At 47.4% G+C, this 23,139-nt stretch overlaps 1 protein-coding gene across 1 annotated transcript; it reads left to right on the top strand.

The window, feature by feature from the left end:
* The first annotated feature begins 1,490 nt into the window (after positions 1–1,490).
* On the top strand, positions 1,491–16,746 carry LOC131207740 (mucin-17). Its single transcript, XM_058200365.1, has 10 exons — positions 1,491–1,586; positions 6,090–6,256; positions 10,679–10,823; positions 11,542–11,732; positions 11,812–12,055; positions 12,140–12,228; positions 12,294–12,722; positions 12,792–12,884; positions 12,948–13,036; positions 13,232–16,746. The coding sequence occupies exons 1-10, from the start codon at positions 1,499–1,501 to the stop codon at positions 15,342–15,344; spliced, it is 3,648 nt and encodes a 1,215-aa protein (XP_058056348.1). The 5' UTR covers positions 1,491–1,498; the 3' UTR covers positions 15,345–16,746.
* Positions 16,747–23,139: the final 6,393 nt, after the last annotated feature.

Genomic DNA, 23,139 nt, shown 5'->3' with positions numbered 1-23,139 from the left:
AAACCGAACCGCTGTGCGGGTTGGCTTAACGCGTGTGTGCGTTAGAGGATCTGCTTGTTGTGTTGAGTGTATCAATGGCGTGTCGAAGCCGCACGCTGCCGCACACATTCCTATAATACCGCGGTGTGATCGCCTAGTGAATAGTGCCGGGTGCGTGAGAAGCACACTAAGAGGCACCGACTTCACCAGGATAACTCACGGCTCACCGTTCGTGCTCACTTCAGTTCGCAGTAGACGCACGAACCGAAAGCACGTGCTTGCGATGTTAGAATGATGCTGTCCTGGGGCACAACACGATTTTCCGCGTGAATGCTTCGTGAACAGTGAGAAACAAAGGCAGCAGCCGCAGTGCTGTGTGAGTCACTCATTCTTCCAGTGGCGTCGGTGGCCTGTGTTATCTCCTGCCAGTGTGAAGTCGTATGCGTGTGTTGCGCTATCGTGAGATGTGCGGCACAGCAAAAAGTGGCCGCATGGTGGATCTTTGTGCTTACCCCCGCCGGCAGCCCTCTTCTGCCCAGCACCACCAACGAACCACATGAGAGAGTTGGCGAATCGGGTGAATCACAGTAATGATGGCTAGTGGAAGTTTTAACATCACTACGGCGACCACCATTACCGCCGCCGAAAACAGAAGTAGTAACAACGGCACTGCCAGTAGTGACACCATGGACGACATTCAGGACGATCCGGCCCAAAGGGTTACTGCCACCGACTGCGGAAGGCTGTGAATTGGAACGAAGTTCAATCGTTGTTGCCCCCGCCGCCCCATAGGCCCGGAGCCACACCGAAGGGTTGTTTATTTGTTTAATGTGTTTTAATTTTATTATGTATAATGGTGATCATTACACTTTCCGATACACCACGTGCAAAATCCCCACGATTGGCCAATTTGCGATCGACGAAGGAGTGTAGTTGTTTCGAAATGAGCGTTTGACGCGTGACCCATCAGAAGAACGGGCTTCTCTTATCAACCGGCTCACGGGGCTAGTGAAAGAGAAGTGAACAGTGTGCAGATGAGTCGTGCAAATAAGTGAACCAAACTCAGGGCAGGAGAATTTCGATGACAAACCGATCGATCGCCAGGACGCCGTCGCTCGATCCAGCAACTTTCAATCAGCAGAGCAGCGAAGCTGAAACGCTTTGGCCGCTTACAATCCGAACGAACGTTCTGCTAATGAACATAAACCGCTCTTGCTTGCATAAGTGGCAGTAACGGTCACCATTTTTAAACACCCCCTACCACCCCCCTAAAGAAACGACTGCTGCGCGAGCGATCGCGATCGGTTGGAGAAACTCCTTCACGTATGCCCCTGGTTGGTGGCAAATAGAAGAAGGAAACACCCGAAACACGGACCGCGAAGAGAGTGCAGTGAGCCGGGCAAACCGTGTGTTGCACCGGAGAGTGGCGCAGATGGGCGTCGACTCTTTATGCTGCTGATCAACGTACAGGTTGATCCTTTCTTACGGTCGGAACGGTTGAGAAAGAAACGCCGAATTCATGGCAAATCCACCCAACATTATTCGGAAGATGGTCAGCGGGCAACGGATACGTTTTACCGAGGATGGCTACAATCTGGATCTTTCGTGTAAGTATTCTTATGCTGTACTTATTTACATTTGTTCCGATTATTCTCCGACCTTAGAAAGGGTTTTATGGGATAAACTGTTCATAGTGTTGAAAGGCTACTGTCTTAGGCTCGTCTTAGCGATTGATAAACGATCCTTCGGAGGACGTACACTAGTCTAAGCTTTCGTATTTGCTTCGACTATTTACGACCACTGGTTACACTGGCGACAATGTTGCATTTGGATTGCCGTAAACGTACTGCTGGTGCTCAGTTTACTGTGCCTCGCTGGCGGACAGTTACGTCATTTCGATTCGCTCGAAAAATAGAACTGATTTCTCGGGTTATCCCGGGATGGCGTTGTGTAAAATACGCCAACAGGCTTTCGCCGTACGGGAATCGCGTTCACAAGTGAGTGTGCATAGCCATCGGCAGAGAATCTGTATCAGCCGTGGTGAGAAATTCTAGATAAGCGGCCGCACATGTGCATTTTCATGATTGCCAACCGCGTGGCGTTTTCACTATCCTTCAGGTCCTCGCGGCAACACCCGGGAATTTACGGGAAGGTTCACAGGTTGTCCCCGATTATCCTTTTTCATATGAAACCCGGAGCCTAGGAATATCCGTGAAATATCATCAAAACGGTTCAAATCTCATGTTTTATTGAAACAAAACTTCGAACGCTTCCTCCAAAGCAGCTCTGGTGGTTTAGGTACGCAAACCGGTCTTTTGCATTTGAAATGGAGCCACGGTGCTTTGTGTTCTATTTTCAATCTCCACACCGGCTTGTGTTTCCAACGTGCGGCGGCCTAATCCAACCCCAAACGATGCCGAGCAGAGGCATCCACATTTGCATGCATGCAACAGCCTCTCTGGGCAGCGCTGCCAGTTGACCGAGTTAGTTTTGTGAAAGAGAAGAAAAAAACGCATCTACTACCACAGGCACCACTACCATCACTAGTACACTACCCTGCTTGGGCGCAACGGAGGCAACATGGACGGGCGGGATTTGCCCTCCAAACTCAATGCCGACGGTATCGGTCGTAGACCCCCGTATGCTGGCTGGTTGGCCGCCGCCTCGTTGCGTCTAGTGAACCTCAGCGGTCGGAAGGCGCGCGAGAGAGAAATTTCGATACGTTGGCATGGCTTTCGGCCATTATGAGCGTTTGATGTTCTTGCCGTCCTTGAACGGACGGAGCATGTGTCACGCGCTCCACTCTGAGACGGGCGGATCACAGATCATTTGCGCGAAATGGGTACCAAATGTGTGGTGCTACCATTGATTGAGTTATAAAATTGTACGTTAAATAATTTGCTACAGTATAAAACAGGAATGCATGTCTAATTAACATTAGACTTACCAATGTTGAAAGTATTGATATGTTGCTCCGTAAAACCGACATTCAATCCTGTTTTATGTTACATTATTCATGGCCACATATAGTACTGTAGCATGTTGTTTAAAAAGTAACGTACAATTTTATACCTCAATTTGAGACAGATTTAAGGTATTGAGGTGTGTGTCTGTCATATAACTATCTAATCTAATTTTTCCACTCTCTAGAGTTCTCTTTAAATCAGAGTTAGAGAGTTCCGCTGATCGTTCTTTCCAGTAAGGCACCGTTTCCCGCCTAAACGGACCAGAGGGCTGCCCAGAGTTGTGTGGTGCTTCCATAAGTGTGTTGGTGCCTCGGTTTCCATGGTCAGCCTGCCTCTCGTATAGCTGCGTGGACACAAACCATCACAAGCCGACGCGCACCGACCGATCAAACGGCCGCGAGATATCGCATTAACCTGATCGTTTCGGTCATGGACAATGTGGAGGGCCCAAGATCAGGTTTTCCCTCCCCACACCATTTTGTTATGCTTTTCTATGCACTCGAGCCACCCAACCGGTTTGCACGCGACGGCAGTCGACTCTATGAACCCTGGCTGGTGGCCACGAGAAGCGGCAAATAGCTAGGAGACACTCTGAATGTCATGCGCGGGAGAAGAGGCGCCTATATTGCTAATTAGTACTAATTGAGCATGATGTCGCGCGGTGCGCGCATAAATGACAGATCGTATGACTATGACGAGCGGCCCGCGCAACTTAGTGCTCCGCCGGGTCGCTGGGAATCCAACACGAACCGCTGCTACACTCGGTAACGGGTTTGCGTGTGCATTGGTCAATCGCAGTTCGATCTTGTTGGAATAGAATCTAACTCGGAGCAATCCGTTTACTGGGTTTACTAGAATATGCTGCTTTACATGTTCAGAACTAAACCGTTCGAAATGAAATCCGTTCGCAGTGATTTGAAAGAATAGTTTTTATTACTTCTCACATTCTTCAGTCCAGTATTTTTTGAAACGCTTATGACTTACGACGCATTTCAATCCGGAACTCTGAATTTCTGAAGTTCGGAACATTAATTTGAATAACATATAGTAAGGTTCTGTTAAATTTATTCCTACAATAAATCCAAATCTCAATTCGTGAAATTGAGGTCTGGCGCAGACCATTCCATTCTGGGTGTTCAATAAGTTTTGCAGTTCAATATCAGAGGGTAATGCTACGAGTCCATTTTTTAATTGTACCCTTTTCAAAAAAAATATAAATAATAATAATATGTACGTGAAGTTTCAATCGGTCACCTAATTTTTTTACAAGCCATTTAGAATCGATGTGTACAACGGAAAAAATCAACTATTGTTCAATGAATCAATTTTCAATTTTCGGAAGGTTTAAAAGCAAACGAAAATTATGAACGAATGTTGAAAGTGTATAAAGATTCTTCGTCTTCAAGTATTACATTAAAATTAGGGTTTCTGAATTTAACGGTGTTCGTACAAGCCTTCAAGACGATCCATGTCCGCCGTTTCAACAGCGGAAATCGTAGAAAAAAAAAGGATTTTGTAAATTTGGAAAATTTGAAAATCGTCGAATGACTGAAAAAGATATACATAAGGCATAAGGCAAAGGCATCTCATTGAACAGTGGAATCAATATTGACTGTAGTATTGGGTTGCAGAAAGCTGTGTGCAAAATATGTGCAGCATTCGCTAAAAATATGACAAAAATGCATTTGTATGCAACTTTTTCGGTAACATTTCGATCGTTTTAAGCATAAAGCATAAAGTGGATTTTGTGCGTTCATTCATCACTATGGATGAGACTTGAATCTATGACCATGATGCTGAATCAAAATAAAAGGCAAAGGAGTGATGTGAACCTGGTTCTCTGGTTCCGAAATGGGTTCGTGTCCAGAAATCGAACAAAAAATTGTTAGCATGGGTTTTTTGGGATGCAACTGGGACCTAGTTTGTGTTTTTCGTATCGAACAGCAAAACTTATTCAACACCCCAGTACTATCCTTTAATTGTGGTTTATGGAGTAAAGCCCTGCTTCATGTCAGCACCCCAATTCTTGCACTGCTTGGACGCATACTTTCCTCATACGGCACTCTCGTTACTGAAAGAATTCAAATCAAAACAATTCTCCTCAAACAAGCGCGCTTGTGTTAAATGTTGCCCCTATGCTCATTAATTCCGATCGGAACGTTGTTAACGCATATTTTCCACAATTCCGATCCTGGTCCACAGTGCGACCCAAACATCCCTGATTTCATAATTCACTTCACTTTCAAACCAAAATTATGCCCCGGAAGGTGTGTGGTATTCGGGGTGCCGTTACTGGGAGAAATAAATAACACGTGGCAGTGGCCCCTTGTGTGCGTCGGTCTGTTTATGTGCTAATCAGCGATAATTAAATATGCAAATTATATCTTCACTGTCAGAAGAGCCCCCGAGCCCCCAGAGCCTGGTGCTGCTGCAGTATTATGCATTCGAAAAAGTATCAGCAAAAATCAAGAGACCCTCAACTCTGCGGCGACGGCTGCTGCTGCGATGCTGTAAATAGTGGACGCATGCACAATTAAGCCGGTGAGCGGATGCAGTTTTGTTGCACATTCGTTTGCGCCAGTGCTGTCTCTCTTCCGCTCCCGAAAAGGGCTGAAAAGATGCTGCCCGGACCGGCGGGCGGTGCACGGCAACGAATTGTGTCGGGCGGTGTTTTATTTTAATTTACATCACCCTTTCGTGCAGCAAGGGAATTTGTTCCTTTTTTTTCTTCTAGATTTTCTGCACACACATCGACGCCACACGCCGTAACAACATTGCAACATTTTGAAGCATGACTGGCGGCAACGATGTGTGTTGCTGATTACAATGTGCCCTCGCGGGGGGCGCGCATATATTTCATTCTCGCCACTCGCCAATCATACAAATTAAATTTGATTCAGTTCACCCGTCACGTGATGGTGCTTCTCGTTACCAGTATCGAGTTGTTAGCATACATTATTATGCTCGACCGAGTATCGTACCTGCCCTGTCCTAGGAAAAGAACTAACGCACCAGGAGTCATTTACGCTAAATAGGATTCACATTTTTCTTATGTGTTATACCCTCTTTGTTTGGACTGCTACCGAAAGCAGCTTCATTCGTTTATCTAGACTTTTCACATGCTTCTTTCTCTTCCTTTTTCAGACATTGGCGACAGAATCATTGCCATGGGCTATCCGGCGGACAACGTGGAATCTATCTATCGCAACAAGCGGGGGGATGTCGTCAAGTTCCTCAAGGAGAAGCACCCGGGCTGTTGCAAGGTTTACAACCTCTGCTCGGAGCGTACCTACGATTCCACCCTCTTTCCGGTAAGACCCCGTTTTCGGGTTCACAAATAATAGACGAGCGACGTACCAAGAGTGTATCGAATATTGATTATCCACCTGTGCATTCATCCGTTTCCCACGCCAAAGAGCGCATGCGTTCCGATTTGTTTGCCAACGGGTCAACTAACCAACCAACCAACCAATACACGAGCTCCTTTCGCCGAACATGCGATGTCCTTTCGCAAGAAACCACTTCCGTAAACAAAGATCATCACACCACACACTATCTCGATGCGTTAGAGAATCTCTAATGCGCCGCTATGCTGTGTATTTTGTTTGGTTGTATTTGCGTGTGCCACACACAGCTAGTATTCGAGTCGTTATGTTGTGGGGCCAGCTGATTTTGACGTGCAACGCTCGCTAGCTCCTTTAGCTCCTTTTTGGTGGCAGTGGCCCCCTAAAGATTGCTGTGTGATCTTCTTACAAATGATGGCAATGGTTTAAATATGAATAGGAATTTTTTATAAAATTTCATTTCTTTTCCCATTTCCACGATAAACTTCTTCATAAACTTCTTTTCTAAGTCAATGCAAAGAATCTACCATTCTTATTGTTTGCGTCATGAGTGGCCCCCAAAGTGCCAACATTGGTAATAAGTAAACGATTAAAAGATCGCATTTCACACCCGTTTGGGAGGATAGAATTTAAATACCAGTCAGAGGCTAGTTTACACCCACTCATTCTCCCACCCACCTAGTGTGACAATGTTGCGCAAAAGGTCAAAAACCTGACAAGGCGACAGCTGACGTGCGCGCACCTCATATGTTCCTGGTGGCGCATGTCCGTGGGGAGGGAGCGGCACTGCATATGCAACAGTGACAGAAATATACACATGCAACCGGTGACGGCGGCCACAATCTATTATCGCCGCGTGCGAGCTACGGGGGATCGCGACGATGATACAACAATCGCAATATGATTACGATGCGCACGATAGTCGACGGCGACTCACGCTTCGCACATCAGAGAAAGGGGCGTCCTTTTAGCGCTATTTAGCGTTAAACGATCCCTCCCGGGTGTGCTATGATCGGATTCGATCGTCTGTCGATTCAACACTCAGCCGGGCCGACTCATTTTCTCATTTTTTTCCCATCAGCAGCAGCAACAAAGCTTGTCTATCGGCGGCGGCCTAGGTTAGCAACAATGCCTCGCGGGCACGGGTCGAACCCGAGAACCGCCTTGCGCATCAAGTGCATCATCATCATCATTGAGTAAGGGTGGCGAATCGGCGGATGAAAATGACGGAACACCGGCTTTTAATCTGCACCCTCTCTAATCATCACTCCGCGACACGAGAGATTGTGTGGGTTGCGCCTGGTGCTGCTGTTGCTAGGGCGAAGCGAGTCTAGACAAACGGTAAACCCGATTGCGGGCGGGATGTTGCAAATAGAAAATTTTCCTTCCTGCATTTCCGCGAAACCTGTCGCAACGAGGGTTGTGCGGTGCGTTTCTAAAAGGCGCCACGCCAAGAAGGATTCGTCGTGTGCGGCTGAACTTATTTGTCGCCTGCACATTCCCACGCGTTGGTGCAGACTTCCGTCGACGTTCGACGGCCGAAGGACGATGTTCGTTCATTCGTGCAATTGTTCACGGCACGTCATAAACAATAAAAATTGGCGGAACGAAGCTTAGTGAGCATAACTTAGTAAATTGAGATAGTAAATTATAAAACAATGTGTCTTTGACAAAAGCTGCTTAATCGAGAGCAGATGCAACACTATGCGCCGCCCGAGAGTGTCTTATCAGTTGTAAAAAGTAAAAAAAGCAGTCAGAAATCACCTCCAACGACCTGGGGGGTCCCCTGCAGCTCGCAGACACCCTTTCACTCGGTGATGTTGCATTTTCGACCACTCCCCAATAAAAAGGCGATGCAATTTTGCACACGTTCTTCATTCGCGCAGATTGATACAATTCTGGGGAATAAAAAAATTGTGATTGACAAAACATCGGGCCGACGATGGTAGGCTAACGATAAGGCTGAGTTACGGTTTGTGAAAAAATAAACAAAATTAAGAAAAGGGCGCAGCAATTCAGTCTTCGTCGGCTTTCCTGGTCTCTGCTCTGTACATAGGCAAAGTGCATAGGCTTAGAATATGGGCTTTTGTATTCGCTGCATATTAAATGTAATACGAAGCGCTAATAAGCATATGTATTAAATTTTGCTGCGGTTTTATGACCTAAAATGACCAACATTTTATATTGTTTTACAAGTTGCCCTATTATATCGTGTAGAACCTCTCCAAACGTCGTTTCTCGGACATCAAACTTACCCTGTGTGTCCTACCTTACACTGAACGGCAGAAGGGGAAGACCCTAGCCAACCGGTGATCGTCATGTTTTCAAACATGCAAATTGTGTGCGGCTTCTGATGTCCGGATTCCTCTGGTCCGTCTACACTGAGCTTCGTTCGTGTGTGCTGTTGTGGCCCTCCGAGATGTATGGGGATCGATGCAATAAAACAAGTTGCTGCATCGTCGTCCCCCGCAGAGAGTGCACCGTCGCCGATGCCCGAGATTGACGTTGAGCTGCTTGCGTCGCTCGCGTTTAATGCGATTATATTATAAGAGCTGCTTCTTTGCGAGAAGCCCTCCGTTTTTCTGGTGTGCGCAGAGTGACATTGAATAAAACGCCGTGATCCGATCGTGGCTGGTTTAGTAATGAATGCAATTTATAGTTGCGGGCGGTTGCGGACCTAAGATACTATCCAATGCTAATCTTTTTAATTCGTTTTTCGAATCTAATTCCATCACTGGGTTCATAAAAATAATTTTATTGAATTTTAACATTCTAATTCTCAAAACAATGTACGTACAAGTTCAGTAACATGGGGTCTTCGACAATGACGCATAAATTAATGTTCAAAATCTTTTAAAGGAACAAGTCCTTAATGAGGGTGTGTAAATTCCATTTCTTTAAGTACTATAAGGTAAAAAGTAGCGATAAAGAGAGCTTGTCATTTTCTTGTTTTGTTAGTTCAGTAATAAAAGATAGCTTTGGTCGAACATTTGCTGATGAGAATGAGATTAGGGTTCATTGGCATCAGATATGAATGCTGTTTTGCAACAATATTATCATGTTTCTGTAATTCATATTTAGGGGCGATGGCGGTGATCTACAAGCTCCTAAATCCGAAGCTTTAATCCGTGTTCGAACGACAATTGCTCGTAATACAATTGTACGATGTACGTGTCAGACGGAGGTAAAAAATGTCTGATACCAGTGAAAAATAATGCTAATGCATTATGAACGTGAGCTTATCTGAACATTTATGCAATTACATACGCTTCCCTTAAAATATTGAATTATTGACGCAGATCTTCATTGATTTTCATTCATCAAACGATGATGCTTGTTCATCATTCGTAATAAACAGAACGAAGAGTCTTTGGAACATTGCCATTGCTTTTATTTCCCAAAATCATATTCGGGTGGAACGAAGTTAGTGACGTTGGCTGTTTAGACAAAGAAACTTTGGTGTGGAATTTGATGAAGATAAATCTGTATTGATAATTCTAGTTCATTGTCAGTGCTCCATCTGGCATCTTTCCCGTATATAAAATGTACCCACACATTAAATAGATTTTCTGTTTTTTTTTATCTAATCCTGACAGCTGTTTTGCGTCATTTTGGCACTCATTACATGAAGCTGTAATTTATGCTCCGTGATTGATAGGCTTCAACCCTCTCGAAAATGAAGTTTGCCACTTTCTGTCCATCCGTGACAACTCTGTTTGACAGCTCTCTGTAGGTGGTTTGGAGAAAATTATGTTTTTACAACATAGCAACCATAGTGTTTGGGTAGAGGTTCAGGGTCCAGGCGTTACTACTGGCTGACATCTAATCGTCTACTGTGATTTGCTGTTGATTGTTGCTCGCTTCGTGCCGACCACCACCGTCAACTCCCGGAACTCTTCCGTTTGAAGCGCTGCTCTGGGGCGAAGATTATGATTGATCGTCATAATTATTCCGCGAACTGTCGCTTATCTCTAGCAGCGCTGCTCGGAAATACGGTTTCGTGTGGATTACCGGGGTTGCGGAGGGTGTCTGTCTTATCGATCGTTAGTCGATTTGTTTTGCTCGTTCCGTTTTTTATACGCTCTTTCTACTCTTCAATCGTGAATTGCAACTGAGAAGAATAGTTTATATTTATCGAAAGTAACAAAACTCGGTGAAGTTCTATTTCACGAAATTTATTTGTTTTCCCAGTAGCAAACTTTCCTTTTTGTTAGCGAACATTCTAGTTGGTGGTCAATTGGTATACACATTTAAAATATTATAAATAAATAAATAACATATGAAAGATAGCTAATATTTTTCCTTCTAAGTTAAACGGTCCACAAGATCTAGGAATTGCGCTGTTTAACGCTATATTCTTTTTGCTCTTCTTGTGTCTATCTTTCACAGCATTACGCCGAGTACCCGTTCAAGGACCACAACCCACCAGACATCGAGTTGATTAACAAATTCTGTGAAGATGTGGACACATTTCTGCGAAGCGACAGTCGCCACGTCGTGGCGATCCACTGTAAAGCTGGCAAGGGACGCACGGGTAAGTAAACGCTAACCTTGTGGGGAAGCTCCCAACTCAAAGCTATCCTTAGTATATAAGGTATCGCTACTGTTAGATTAACAGCACGCGTTAACGATGAGTTCAGTGTTGCGTGTGCCGATATGCCATGCACGTGCGCTTTGCTCTGCTGGGTTAGACAAAATATGCGAAAAGGGCCCCTCTAACCTAATGATTCGTAGGGCAGAAAATTTGCCCCACGCCACGAAAAGTATTGTTCTTTATCCTCGTCGATCTAGTGAAGCGATAAGTGCCGTGGAAGGTACAGTTTCCTTCATTATCGGCGCTCAGTAACGGGCGCGCGCATTGTATGTCACGTTGGCGACCACACCCCCGATCACTCCGAGGTTTCGTCGTCCGACCCCTTCAACTCCCTCGATCCGTCAAAAAAGGTGTGGCGAGAATAACTGAATGCGCGAAGTGCGCTTTACTGATGTCGAGTAATCGATACCTCACTCCATAACTGACTGATCTTACGCAAAGCGGCAATCTTGACTCACAAAGCGGTATCGTATCACAAGCTACAGTGGACACCAATTATCGATGTAAAATTAATCTCCTATTCAGCAGGCGAAACCTACCCTAGATGATTTCGATACCCTTTTGTTTTTTTTGAGCACATTTTTTAATTTAGTGTGAAACAGCCTACCTATTACCTATCGATCGCTACTTATTTTCGCCGTCATCTGCTGTCTTTTAGGTACAATGATTTGTTGCTACTTGCTGTACAGCAACGCCTTCCAGACGGCCAACGAAGCACTGACATACTACGCCGAGAAGCGCACAAAGGACAAAAAAGGGGTGACCATCCCATCGCAGCGACGATACGTCGAGTACTACGAGCAGCTGTTACGCGGCAAGCCAGGACCCTACCAGGACGTCACGCTTTATGTAAGCTTTGTATTGAAAACGAAATGGAACAAGCAGAAACGTTAATTGATATTATTTTCTTCCCCTGCACGCTGGACAGATATGCGAAATTCACATAAGTCCGGCAGACGTTCCGCTCAAGTCCGGTACGATCAAGGTGAAGGGTAGTAAGGAGGCACATCCGCTGACGGAGTTCCAGCGGTCAGAGGACCACGTTACAGTGCAGCTAAATTTCTGTCTCCCGCTAACGGGCGACGTAAAGATTGAGTTTGCGCGCTCGAAGCTGCAGGACAAACGGTGGCACTTTTGGTTCAACACATTCTTCGTGGAGCGAGCAGGACACTGTACGTAGTAATGGACGTCATGTGGTAAGAATGAATGTTGAACGCACTTTCTCTAACGCTCTTGTGTCCATCGTCTACCCTTAGATGACTCCCAAAATCGGTTGGTGCTGTCCCTGACCAAAAAGGAAATCGACGATGCCCACAAAGGAAACGCCAAAAATTGCCCCGAACAGGTATATGAAGATGATACCAAAAACAAACAATTTCTTGTAACGAGGGCCCTGTTTTTCTATTGTAGGTGATTGTTTTTCTAAGGCCAGTACCGAGCAGTGAGCGCAAGAATGGTGAAAAGCAATCTCCAGCGAACCGTGAGCTTTCGACAATACCGACCACCCAACAGGCTCCCTTGGTCGACAGTGGCAATCAAAACCATCACCATCAATACTACAGCAATCAGCAGCAGCTACAGCAAAGGCATCAATTCGCGCAGATGGAATCGATTACCCAATCTCAGCAACAGCTACTGGCGCAGCAGCCGCAGCAGCAGCATCGGAGTAGCGTTAACAATCGGTCATCGATGGGAAGTGGCCAGCTAAGCAGCTGCATTTACGGAAACATCGGGCACCCTGACAGTGGTGGACTCCTCTCAATCGCCAAACCTATGGGAATGAAGCAGCAGCAGCAGCAGCACCACCACCAAGCCGTCTACGCCGTTCAGCAGCCTGATGCAGCTTCCGCTTCCTCTCCCACGCGCAAAATGAGCTACAAAAATCAGCAATCCCCGGCGACGAACAAGATGCCACACAAAGCACCGCAGCAGCAGCAGTCGCAGCCGCAGCAACATAACCATTCCGGTGGCTCATCCGAGGAAATTTCCGGCACCGATTCCGTCGAGGAGGAAGAAGAGGAGGACGACGATGAGGAGGAGGAAGAGGAAGAGGAGGAAGAGGAGGAAGGATGGGAGTCCGGTGAGTGTCAAACAGTAGTCTCAGATTTGTGCAAATCCCGACCAACAGCGACGTCCACCACAACAACACCAACATCCTCTTTAAAATCCAAAACCAAACCCGCCCAAAGTAGTAGTAGTAGCTCCGTTCGGCCGGTGCCTTTCGCTACAATGGCAACAGCAGAAGCAACAGCAACAACAACAACAATAATGACCACGAACAACGCCACCATCATGATCCCAACCAAGTCCTGCGCCTTTCCCTCCGTGTCCGCTTCACGTTACTATAGTGACGAAAACTATCTGCTCACCGGTAGTCGTTGCCTCATCGGTAGTGGTAAAGGTAGTGGCCCTCTTCCCCCTGCTGGCGGCACCCCGGCCGACGAGAACTGTCGTGGTAGTAGCATGCATAGTTTTAGTAATAACACCAACAGTCGTACCAACTTTGTTCAGTTCCCGCCCCGAAGCCTCCCCTCGACCGATCTTCTTCCGGTGAAGTTAACTGGTGGGGACGGCAGCAGCAACAGCGGTGCCGACGGTGACCATAGCAGCGGGACAGTGTTCCGCCGCGGTCAATCTTTGCGAAAGTCCATCCCACCCGGCACCACCGGAGTTGGCGAGCGGAAGAAAAATGATCATCGTGAGTTGATGCTGTATGAACCACGATCATCATTTCTTCCCTTTCCCTCTGGCGGTGCGAGTGTGCTGGTGGAAAACTACGATGATCATGAACTGCAGGAATCTCACATTTTGCTATCACCACCCTGCCTTCCAAACTCCTTGCCCAAAGGCTCGTCGCCTTCAAATGCCACCGTTCTTATCGGGACTTCCGGTAGAGCTGACGGAGCTGCTGCTAGTGGTGGTAGTAAGCTAACAACAACGTGGTCATCGCCGGCGTCCTCATCTCTATCGCCCTTCCGGCGGTTCGGTATGGCAATGAAACGGCGCAAGAAAAAACGCGGCTCGTTGAAGCTCAAACATGGTGGTGGTGGAGCCGCGGTGGCGGTGACCATTGGCGCGGGAACTGGCGGCAGCAACCCTCTCTATGGATCATGTGCCAGCAACCTATCGGCCCTTTCGGGCGGCAAGGGATCCGAGGGCAGGACCCGCACAAACAGTGGCAGTGCTGGAGGGGTGGCCAACAGCGGCAGCGGCAACGGTGGCAGAACGAGATTCCGTTTGCTTCGGAACATGCGTAGCAATCCGAGCCTGAAGGAAACGTTAGTGAAGAGTGTGAAGGTCCGACCGGTTGAAATGAAACACGACGAACGACCGGAAGCGGAACCACTTCCGTCCTCTTCCTGTGCTACGCAAATACCACGCAGTCCCACGACCACCATTCCGAGCGGTAGTGGAAGTTCTTACGCTCGGAGCACACCCGACCATGGTGGGCGACGGCCAGCTACCGAAGGTGGCACCAGTAGCAAGGAGATCGCCAGCAGTACCAGCAACACCAACCATCCCACCGATTACTACTCATTTCTCTGTGATAATCAGCTGAGCTACGAGTCACCTAGCAAAAGTCCGGGCCATTTCCTCGGTGGCGGTGGCGGACTGATGGGCCGTAGACCGTCCACCATCGAGGAGGTCTTGCTGAGTGACAGCACAGCGACGACCACGGCCGCCGCCACCGTCGAGTGTAGCGTGGTGGTGAAACCGAGGGCGACGAATGTAAAAATAGGATTCGACGTTGGTCCGCCAGCTCCGTCGTCACCGGTAACTGAAACGGATGCTGCCGCTGGTTCGCCAACACTCGAAAGTTCTTTCGAGATCATCGATAAGTGTGATATTGATGATGCTATGTCGGTAAAGCACGACAAAACTGAACCTCCCACGACAGACCAACCGTTCGGAGGCGAGAAAACTGAAGCTACCAGCTCTTTCGGTGACTGTCGCCAAATTGACGCGCGATGTGCTTTCAGTTCAAGCGAAACTCAAGCTCGACGATCAGTCGAACGCTCGGCTTCAACGCCGTCATCCGGACGCCCATCGGTAGTGAACAATGGTGTCCTGACCGCTGCTACAGCAAACGGCCCCGAGGATAGCAACAGTCCGATTCTTGCCCGTAGCAACCGCTGCGCTCCGTTCTCGTTTCGCGAGATACGACAGGAGCTGCGAGCGGCTATGAAGTTGCCACCAAAACGGACCCAATCTGCGGCGCTCGCGCCAACGGTCACCGCCGACAGCAGTTCCGTTCTCTCGATCGAACGCACACTGAGTGCCCCTGTAGAAGTACAAAGTCTCCGCTCGGTTACTACTACCACCACCACTGGCAGCACCCCAAACAGTAGTACCTTCGCCGAGGGCAGCGTTGCTACTTTAGCTAATCGCCCACTGAACCGATCGCTCTCCGAACGCCAACTGGGTAAAGATCGAACGGATCGTTTGTCGAAAAAGTGTTAGAAGTCGTTTACAACGCATAAGCTCACATACACACCCATACACATTAAACACAAAGTAGTGGTCTAAGGATGCGCCGTACAGCTTCTTCATGTACCTATTATGCGTGTATCCCCAAGAGATAAGTAGTGCAAAATGCAAAGTAGAACTATTCGATGGCACAACTAAAATATACTCCGTTAAACATCTGTCTATTAGATTCACTTTCCTGTTTCTCGGAAAACGTGGTCAGCAATAACCGTGATCGGAGGTGTTTCTTTCCAATGTCGATGAAGTCGAGTGATAGGTTCGTTTTTGATTGAAGGTTCGGAACATGGAACCATAATTCGCTTCGTTTTGGGACGGGGAAATCAATAACTCACCGACAGCGACGCGAATCATCATTCCTTTTCATGAAGGTGTGTTAGACCATAAAGACACTTGAGACAGACTTGAGACACTGTTTACTTTCAACGTTAGCTTGGGTTTTGGTGTATTTCCCAAACGAGACTTTGAATGTTAAGCTTTATTCGTCTCTTTAACGTTACAAATCAACTGCTTCAATGGAATCCTTAAATGCTTAACTCTTTTCACGATAAACTGATCGGTAGATCGGTTTTGCAGAACACTGAACAAACGTAGAAGGCCAATCAATCAGTCTATTGGCAGCTATTGCCAGGTGATCCAGTTAGTTAGTGAGTTCACGATTGTGTAGCTGTGTATGTGTGTATATGTGGCTGTACGATTGTTTCAGAACAGGATGAAAGTATCGAAAATTAAAAGAAAACGGAAAACAATCACTGCGAGCAAACCTAGTGCTGGACTGTGCCACGGACTGTGCGTGCAACGTACGAGATGCGAGATGTGTATTTGAAGTGTGTCCTGCAGCAGCAGAATGATGTGACAAAAGGTACCTCAGAGATCAACCTGTAGGGAGATTAATTACTGATCGTCGCTTGCTGTGTGTATGGTAGTAGCTGTAACAAGGCAAAAATCATTGTGCTTACGAAGGCATAGGATAGGAACACGGCAAAGAAAGAGAGCGTATCAGATTCAGTAGCATATGCAAACGACCGTGCTCTGCAGGAGATACACACAGCCTACTAGAAAAGGAGCACGCGGGAAGCGTCATTGCGCTCTTGTGTGTTGATCGATCGAATCTGAATGACAAAATTCATGTGAGCCTTTTTGTTATGTATTGTACTATTTTGTGTTTATTTCATTCGTTGTACTTTTATTTTTAAACTAAGCGTTTCCTTCCTTCCTTCCTACTGTCCACAATGTTATCTTTTAGCGTATTTTGAATCTGTAGGACGACGAACCAATTGAGAGCAGCATTAAAGGGAACGGAAGAGAATGTTAATGGAAAAAAGCTAAACAAAACATCTGAATGGTTATCGATGGAAGAAAGCGACAAAGAAAATCAAAGCCCTTGGCAAACAAAACGAGAAACCGTGCGAGTAATTTTATTTTGTGGTTGTGGTTTCGCTACGTGTCTCTCGAACGGGGTCAGCGACGGGAGTGAAGATGTTCCGCTTTGGCCTGTTCCTGTTCGAGGTTCACGAGCGGCGCCTACTGAGAAATGGTTGCTGGATGGTGTGCTGTAAATAATCTTCGTAAACTGTAACGGAAAGGTTCTCGTGGTGCGAAACGTTTTCCATACGCACGTTGTATTCGTTGTTAATTGTAAATTACGCTCATCACTCAGCTACTATCTACTATCACAAACTACCTACCATGAGTCAGCAGCACTACCACCACTGTTACCACGCTACCATCTTTTTCCATTCGTCGATAGACCAAAACTATCAGTTCGATAAGATCTACCACTACCGCAAGCGCTCACCAGCATGAAACTCCCGCTCTAATGTATAGGAATTTCGCGCGGCGATCATCAAACGAGATCGTTAAGTGTACATTTTGTCGGATAGTGTCTAAACAGATTAAGCAACCACATCTCTGAAGCAATATTCTCTAACACACAACATCTTCGGCTCACGTAGGCGCACATTGTATAAAAAGAACATCGCTGCGTATCGCAATCTGCGGAACCGTACGATTGTTTATAAGGGGAAAGGTTGTTGAGGCTAGTTTGCGCTTCGATGTCTAATACTTGCGTAAAATGCACACCACTTTCGAAACCGTCGCATCACTCTCTGACACACATTTACACTTTCTTTCATCAAATTCCTAGCATCCAAAATGACCCAAACGTCGAATCATCACCAAATGGGGCGAAAAGATCGCTCTCCACTGCCGGATGCGTTGAGTCTTGTCTGTTTCCTTCTGTAAAACTTCCAAAAGTTGGTGGTGGATTCGTTTTACTGCTCCTCTTAATACGAACTCAGTACGCAAGCTCTCTAACACTCACTTGGACTCGGATTATCGGGATGATAACCACATTTTATTCATCACAATTATCACTCATCTCATCATCGCTACTAACAATTTGAATCATCCGATCCACGACGATTCCGATGGTTTTCTTCCACACTTTTTTGCAACGAAAGAAATCGATTCCTGTCCCGACACTCTATTCCTTCATCATCGCGTGTAAAAGCAAAGGTTGCGCGTCGCGTTTGGTTGTGTTAGCAGCGTCCACCGTGAGCAGGAACAACAGCGCAGCCACACAGTGCCTTGTTAGCTTGCACACTGCAGAAAGAAAAACACTTACCAAAACCATCCACCCTGTACCCTACCTTACCCTGCAGGTCCGACAACCGTTGCCACTGGACCGTTAGCACCAGCACAGCCTCTATCACCACCCGTCCGAGCTGAAGCATTTTCCTATCACCCGCCTTCCTTGCCGCCGCTCGCTGGCGCAGACGATGGAGCCATTGAGCTACTGGCGGTCAAGAAAAGTCCTCTGCCCACGGGTGGCGTCATTAACCGGACGTTCAAGAAAATGACGCACCAGCTGTTCGGACTGATGGGTGGCGCAAAGTGTAAACAAGACGATTCTGCTTCAACGTGCCGCATCGAAGCGCCCTTGAATGGTGGCCTTGCGGCTGAAGCCCGACCATCGGAAACGACGGCGTACCAGTGCACGAAGACGACACTCAGCGAATCGGAGTTGAAGATCCTTTCGTTGATGACGATGAGGGAAGCCACCGAAGGTCAGCAACAAAAACAGCCCTATCACCATCAAGCGCCACCTCTTCACCCGCTGGCACTCGATCGCTCGTCGTCATCCGGTCAGTTGCGTCCGTTGCACCATGATAGTTCGCTCGGTCTGATGTCCTCGGATGCGTCGCTTGCAACGGCCTCGTCCAGTGCTACCTCCTCGTCGTCGCGCTCGATCCGCGATCCTGTCGTCGTGAGCGCTAGGCGCCCCGGGGTGCATCACGACGAACTGCACCACCGACAGCAACCACAGCATCAGCTGCCCCACCTCGAGTACCGTGGCGGAAAAGGGGCGACGGTTTCACAGCAAGCGTTCCGATATGGTCCACGAACGGGATCGGTCGATTACTCGTCGCTGCTGTCATTTTCTGCCGATGATCTCGAACGCCGTCAGCGCTTCAGCTTGGGGATTCCTTCGCGCGACAGGACTCTCCCTGTTGTGGTCGTCGGTCGTGGCTACGAGCCACGGTGCCATGAGACTTGTGGAAACAGCCGTGCGGATACCGGGATGAAAATGCTTACAAACGCCTCTGGGAAAGCTTGCGGCGGCGGCGGCGGCGGCCATCTTACGGATAGCGGGTGCAGCAGCAACGAACTCGAAACTCCATCGTCGTCCTCCAAGCATAGTGTTGACGACGAGCAGACTAACGTCCCCTTTACTTAATCACCCACGGTCGGTGTCCGTGCCCTGTTTGTCGCGTGTGTCTTGGGAGTATTGTTTCTCCGAAGGAAGTCGGTGGTCGGTGGAAGCCGGAAGAGGCTCCCATCTTACAAATGTTCACTCATACGAAGAGCCCACCGGGCAGAAAAGTCTAAGTCCGAAAACGATTGGGTTCGTCAGTTCTTCCAAATGTTTCCGTTTTTAATTTGTGCTCTGTGCGTACACGTCTTTTCTGCTGTTGTTTCTGTTCTCCAACACAGCATCTTTCATTTTGCTCTTCCGCACCTTGACACGGTGAGCACTCTTGTGATACTTCTAATGGTTAGTGTAAGTTTTAAAGCGCTCGATCATCGAACATAGTTGACCCTAGGAGAATAGAAATATTCATCGCGATTAGGGGTTTTTTTATCCTCCGCCAGAGGACCATTTACGTAGCAAAGCAACGTAAACTGCAATGCAATGTGGCATACTTCCTTTGACGGAAGTATGCCTCTGATTAGGGATAGTGAAAAATAATAAACTGATTTCACAAAAAAAAGCATTACGCAAATGAATGAATGATTTTCATTTACGATTGTTTTGTGACGATTTGCGTAAATTCCTCAGTTCGTTTTCAGAAAACTAAACGCAACACATAGTACAATGGTCATTCACCCCCCAGTTAAAATGATCATATTATGTTATCGATATTTACATGTTGAAGTTATGTCCTTGCTACGTCGCTACGGCGACTTCACAACGAGGTGATTGGTCGAGGTGTGTGCGCGTGTGATTTGTCGAAACGACGCGGTTCTCCGTGGTAAACTATCCAACATTATCGCCCCCAGATCCTTCCACCCCCGATCCCCAGCTCGCACTCGTCTCAACTGTAATCCTGCTACTGTAATTCTTCTGCCTTTCCGCTCTTCCGTGTAGTGGTGTGATGTTTCTTTACTAACGATTGTTTTTTTGCTCTTTTTTTACATGCATTTCTCGCTCGATTGTGTCGTCCGTCGTGTGGAACTAACCGGGTTGGCTTCAAATCGGTTCTCGGGGTTCGCTATCACGCGGGGCCGGGTTCTTTCTAACCAAAACATCATCATCATCCCCGCTACTGCTACTGTGCGCTATGACTGACTCACTAACACGATCGCATCGCTACTAATACTTCAACCACCCAAAACAACATTCATCATTCAATCGCGGGGTTGTGTGTTGTGTTTTGTTTGTATGTTGGTTTGCATGCCTCCCTTCAACGATCATTCGATTCACCAAACTGCGGCCCGTGATCCGTCGCGCCCCAGTAGAGTCACCGGAAAGTCTTGTGCGCTATCGTTTGCTGTCGGAGCCGGAAATCGTGAATCTGCTCTCTTCGACCGGTGGCAGTACCGCTCTCGATCGGCAACCGATACGATCGCCGGAAAATTCTTCCGACGCGAGCGGTGGCAGCAGCAGTACCACAACCTCCGGATCACCGTCCACCGCAATTGTCCACGCTGCCGGCGGTGAGACGGCAGACGTGGTCCCAGCGGATGGTTCCTCCACCGTAGCCACTGCTAACCGTCGCCCTCCAGTGTCCAAACCGCCGGCAGTGCGCCTGGCAACGGGTACGAGTCTTCGTGACAGTGATCTGGTCCACGTGTAGGAATGATCGCCGCTCCCGCGCGCCCACTAGAGGATAGTCTATGAAGTGAACTTTTGTCCGAACTTTTGCGCTTACCAAACACATCACATCCATGCAACAAGTGTGTAAAGCGAGGAAACAACATAAAAATGAATCTTTATTGACAATAGTTCGGAGGAGGAACAACCGTTTGGTGACAGCAAAACCGCAAACCGCAAAGCACATTAAAGCGCGGCCGTCCAGGAAGAGTTTGTTGTAGAAGAGGTAGCACACAAAGTAAATGAGTTAAATTATGTTGCATTGCGACTGTTGTGTTCCGAGAGAGATCATCTCACACAGAGAGAAGACGGGGACCACTGGACCACACTAACCACTAACCACGCGGGCAGGCAACAGCGATCGATCGCGATTCGTTCACTAACCGCTTCGTTTCGTAAAGTAATTTGACCACCCTCTGTTCGGTTGTAGTTGGTTGTTGGCGTGGTTATTTTTTAATTTTGACATCCTTAAATCGTATCCTTCACTGTTCGACCCAACTCTCGCTCCCTCTCTCTACAGCCACTAGGCATGGATTGGTTTATCGAGTTCCCTTGCTACCTAAAAGCCCAGGATTTGCTACGTCGTCTTGTTGTACGAATTGCAGAGCACATTTTTTAAGGCAATCCTCTCTTTACGTTCCTTCTTCCGCAGGTGAATCGACGCATCTCTGAAAGCACGCACTCTCTTTCCATTCTTCCCTATCTCTGCACGAACCATCACGCGTCACGAATCACACACAGTACATAAATCCAAGCACATGATCCCCATTCCCAAATTGCACGCCCGCGCACCATCACCGCCATCGCCCCGCCGCCTTCACGAGTGTCACGCAAGAAGCAACTCTGTGCAAAGACACACGCTCGCGCAACGCACAACGATCATTGTAAAACATAAGCCATTTTCTAAACGATAGTCTTTCTCACATCACCGGCCGGTTGCGGCTCAGCTGTGTAGCCGGTTACGCGCGTGTTGTGAGTTCCCGTGGACAAACCGTTGTAATTTGTCTATGTAGTTTTTAACATTTTTATAAAACTCTTTTTTTTTGTGCACCACGCAGCTGGTGACCGATTGTTTGTTGTAAATCTGTCTGACGAATAGATTCTATGCGGCGGGCCGGGGAACATGGATTGCGTATAAAACAATCCTTGACGCAACATTGAGTTTAGAAGCCCACAATTTGAAGCCTGCTTGGTATTGTTGTAAAAATATAATCCCTGCCGCGGGCGGGTCTCGCCGAACCTTACTAGGCGGCATAAATATGCGGTTCTGTGTGGGTCTCTGTTTCCGCGTAGAGTTAAGACGTTGTGTTTAGCCATTGAGAGCCATCTTGGGGGGTCGGCACTTCATTATACGTCGTTTGATTATAGGATGACGATCGGAAGGAGAGAAAAAAAACTCAACACGGTGGTAACAATGTGGCAATGGAATTCCCATGTGTTGCGCCAGTCCATTTTGCGATTTCTCCAACGTTCTGTTGAAATGCCATCTGGAGGCTGTAGCGGAAAGTGACCACGGCGTCATCGCAAGCCGAGCCGAAACAAAGGTAGGCATGCAACGTTAAACTAGATTAGCATGCAACTAACAAAAGTGTATGGCTGTGGTAAATAAATTTAAGTCTCTACAGCGTTGTAAGCTGTATTTGTTTTACCTAGCAATAGGTGGTTAACGGTGAACACACCACTCCTCGTTCTTTGTACTTCCTTTCTTTTTAAAGAATATCTGACCCGACGAAATGTAATGCCGCCGTTTGTAGCGTCTTGGCGTTAGTTCGTTCTTTGTTTTGACTTGAACCCACTGCCCCGCCCTCACGCTGAGGTGTTTCGAAGCTTCCCCGTCAACATGGAAAACGTGAAACATTTTAAATCCGTTATGTTATGTTGACTAAGTTTTAACAATATTTAACGCACCTCCCTAGCGCGCTCGGTTAGTGTTAGGAGGTTGGGTGGTTGTAACAATGTACAACCTTTTCCAATGGACTCATTTGTTGTACGTTTCCGCGATCGCTCGCGATGGGAATAGATCCGCCAGCCAGCACACAGGCTTGCGGTAACGGTCTCACAAACATTTATGATAGATTAGTGCATATACTGTTTAGATATATATATATATATATATTAGAGCATTTTCGCTTAGACGATCAGCAGCCTGCTCTTACAGTTCCCGAATGTGCGCCCTTCCTTTGCGGACAGGAAGAAAGTGTTTTTGTATCCTCTCTCTCCCCCAGAAGTCTTACACTGTGTCGTTTTATTGTTTAAATACATACTCGTAAGCAATGCCATGCCATGTGAACGGTGGGGAAAAGGTCTGTTTTCTGTCCAATGTAGGCGAGGCGCCGGCCGGAAGAGCTCTCAAACATCACAAATTTTGCCAGCGGGCACTAGTAAACGCCACAC

Source organism: Anopheles bellator, chromosome 2 (assembly GCF_943735745.2).
Source record: "Anopheles bellator chromosome 2, idAnoBellAS_SP24_06.2, whole genome shotgun sequence".
Classification (NCBI taxonomy): domain Eukaryota; kingdom Metazoa; phylum Arthropoda; class Insecta; order Diptera; family Culicidae; genus Anopheles; species Anopheles bellator.
The sequence above is the reverse complement of the archived record's forward strand: the minus strand, read 5'-3'. Positions and strand labels throughout refer to the sequence as shown.

Excerpts from the sequence above, each read along its gene's own strand:
- LOC131207740 (XM_058200365.1), top strand. The coding sequence starts at position 1,499 with ATGGCAAATCCACCCAACATTATTCGGAAGATGGTCAGCGGGCAACGG. Across the intron at positions 10,824-11,541 it reads AGCTGGCAAGGGACGCACGG|GTACAATGATTTGTTGCTAC; the intron begins GTAAGTAAACGC and ends GCTGTCTTTTAG. Across the intron at positions 12,885-12,947 it reads AAATTTCCGGCACCGATTCC|GAAGGATGGGAGTCCGGTGA; the intron begins GTCGAGGAGGAA and ends GAGGAAGAGGAG.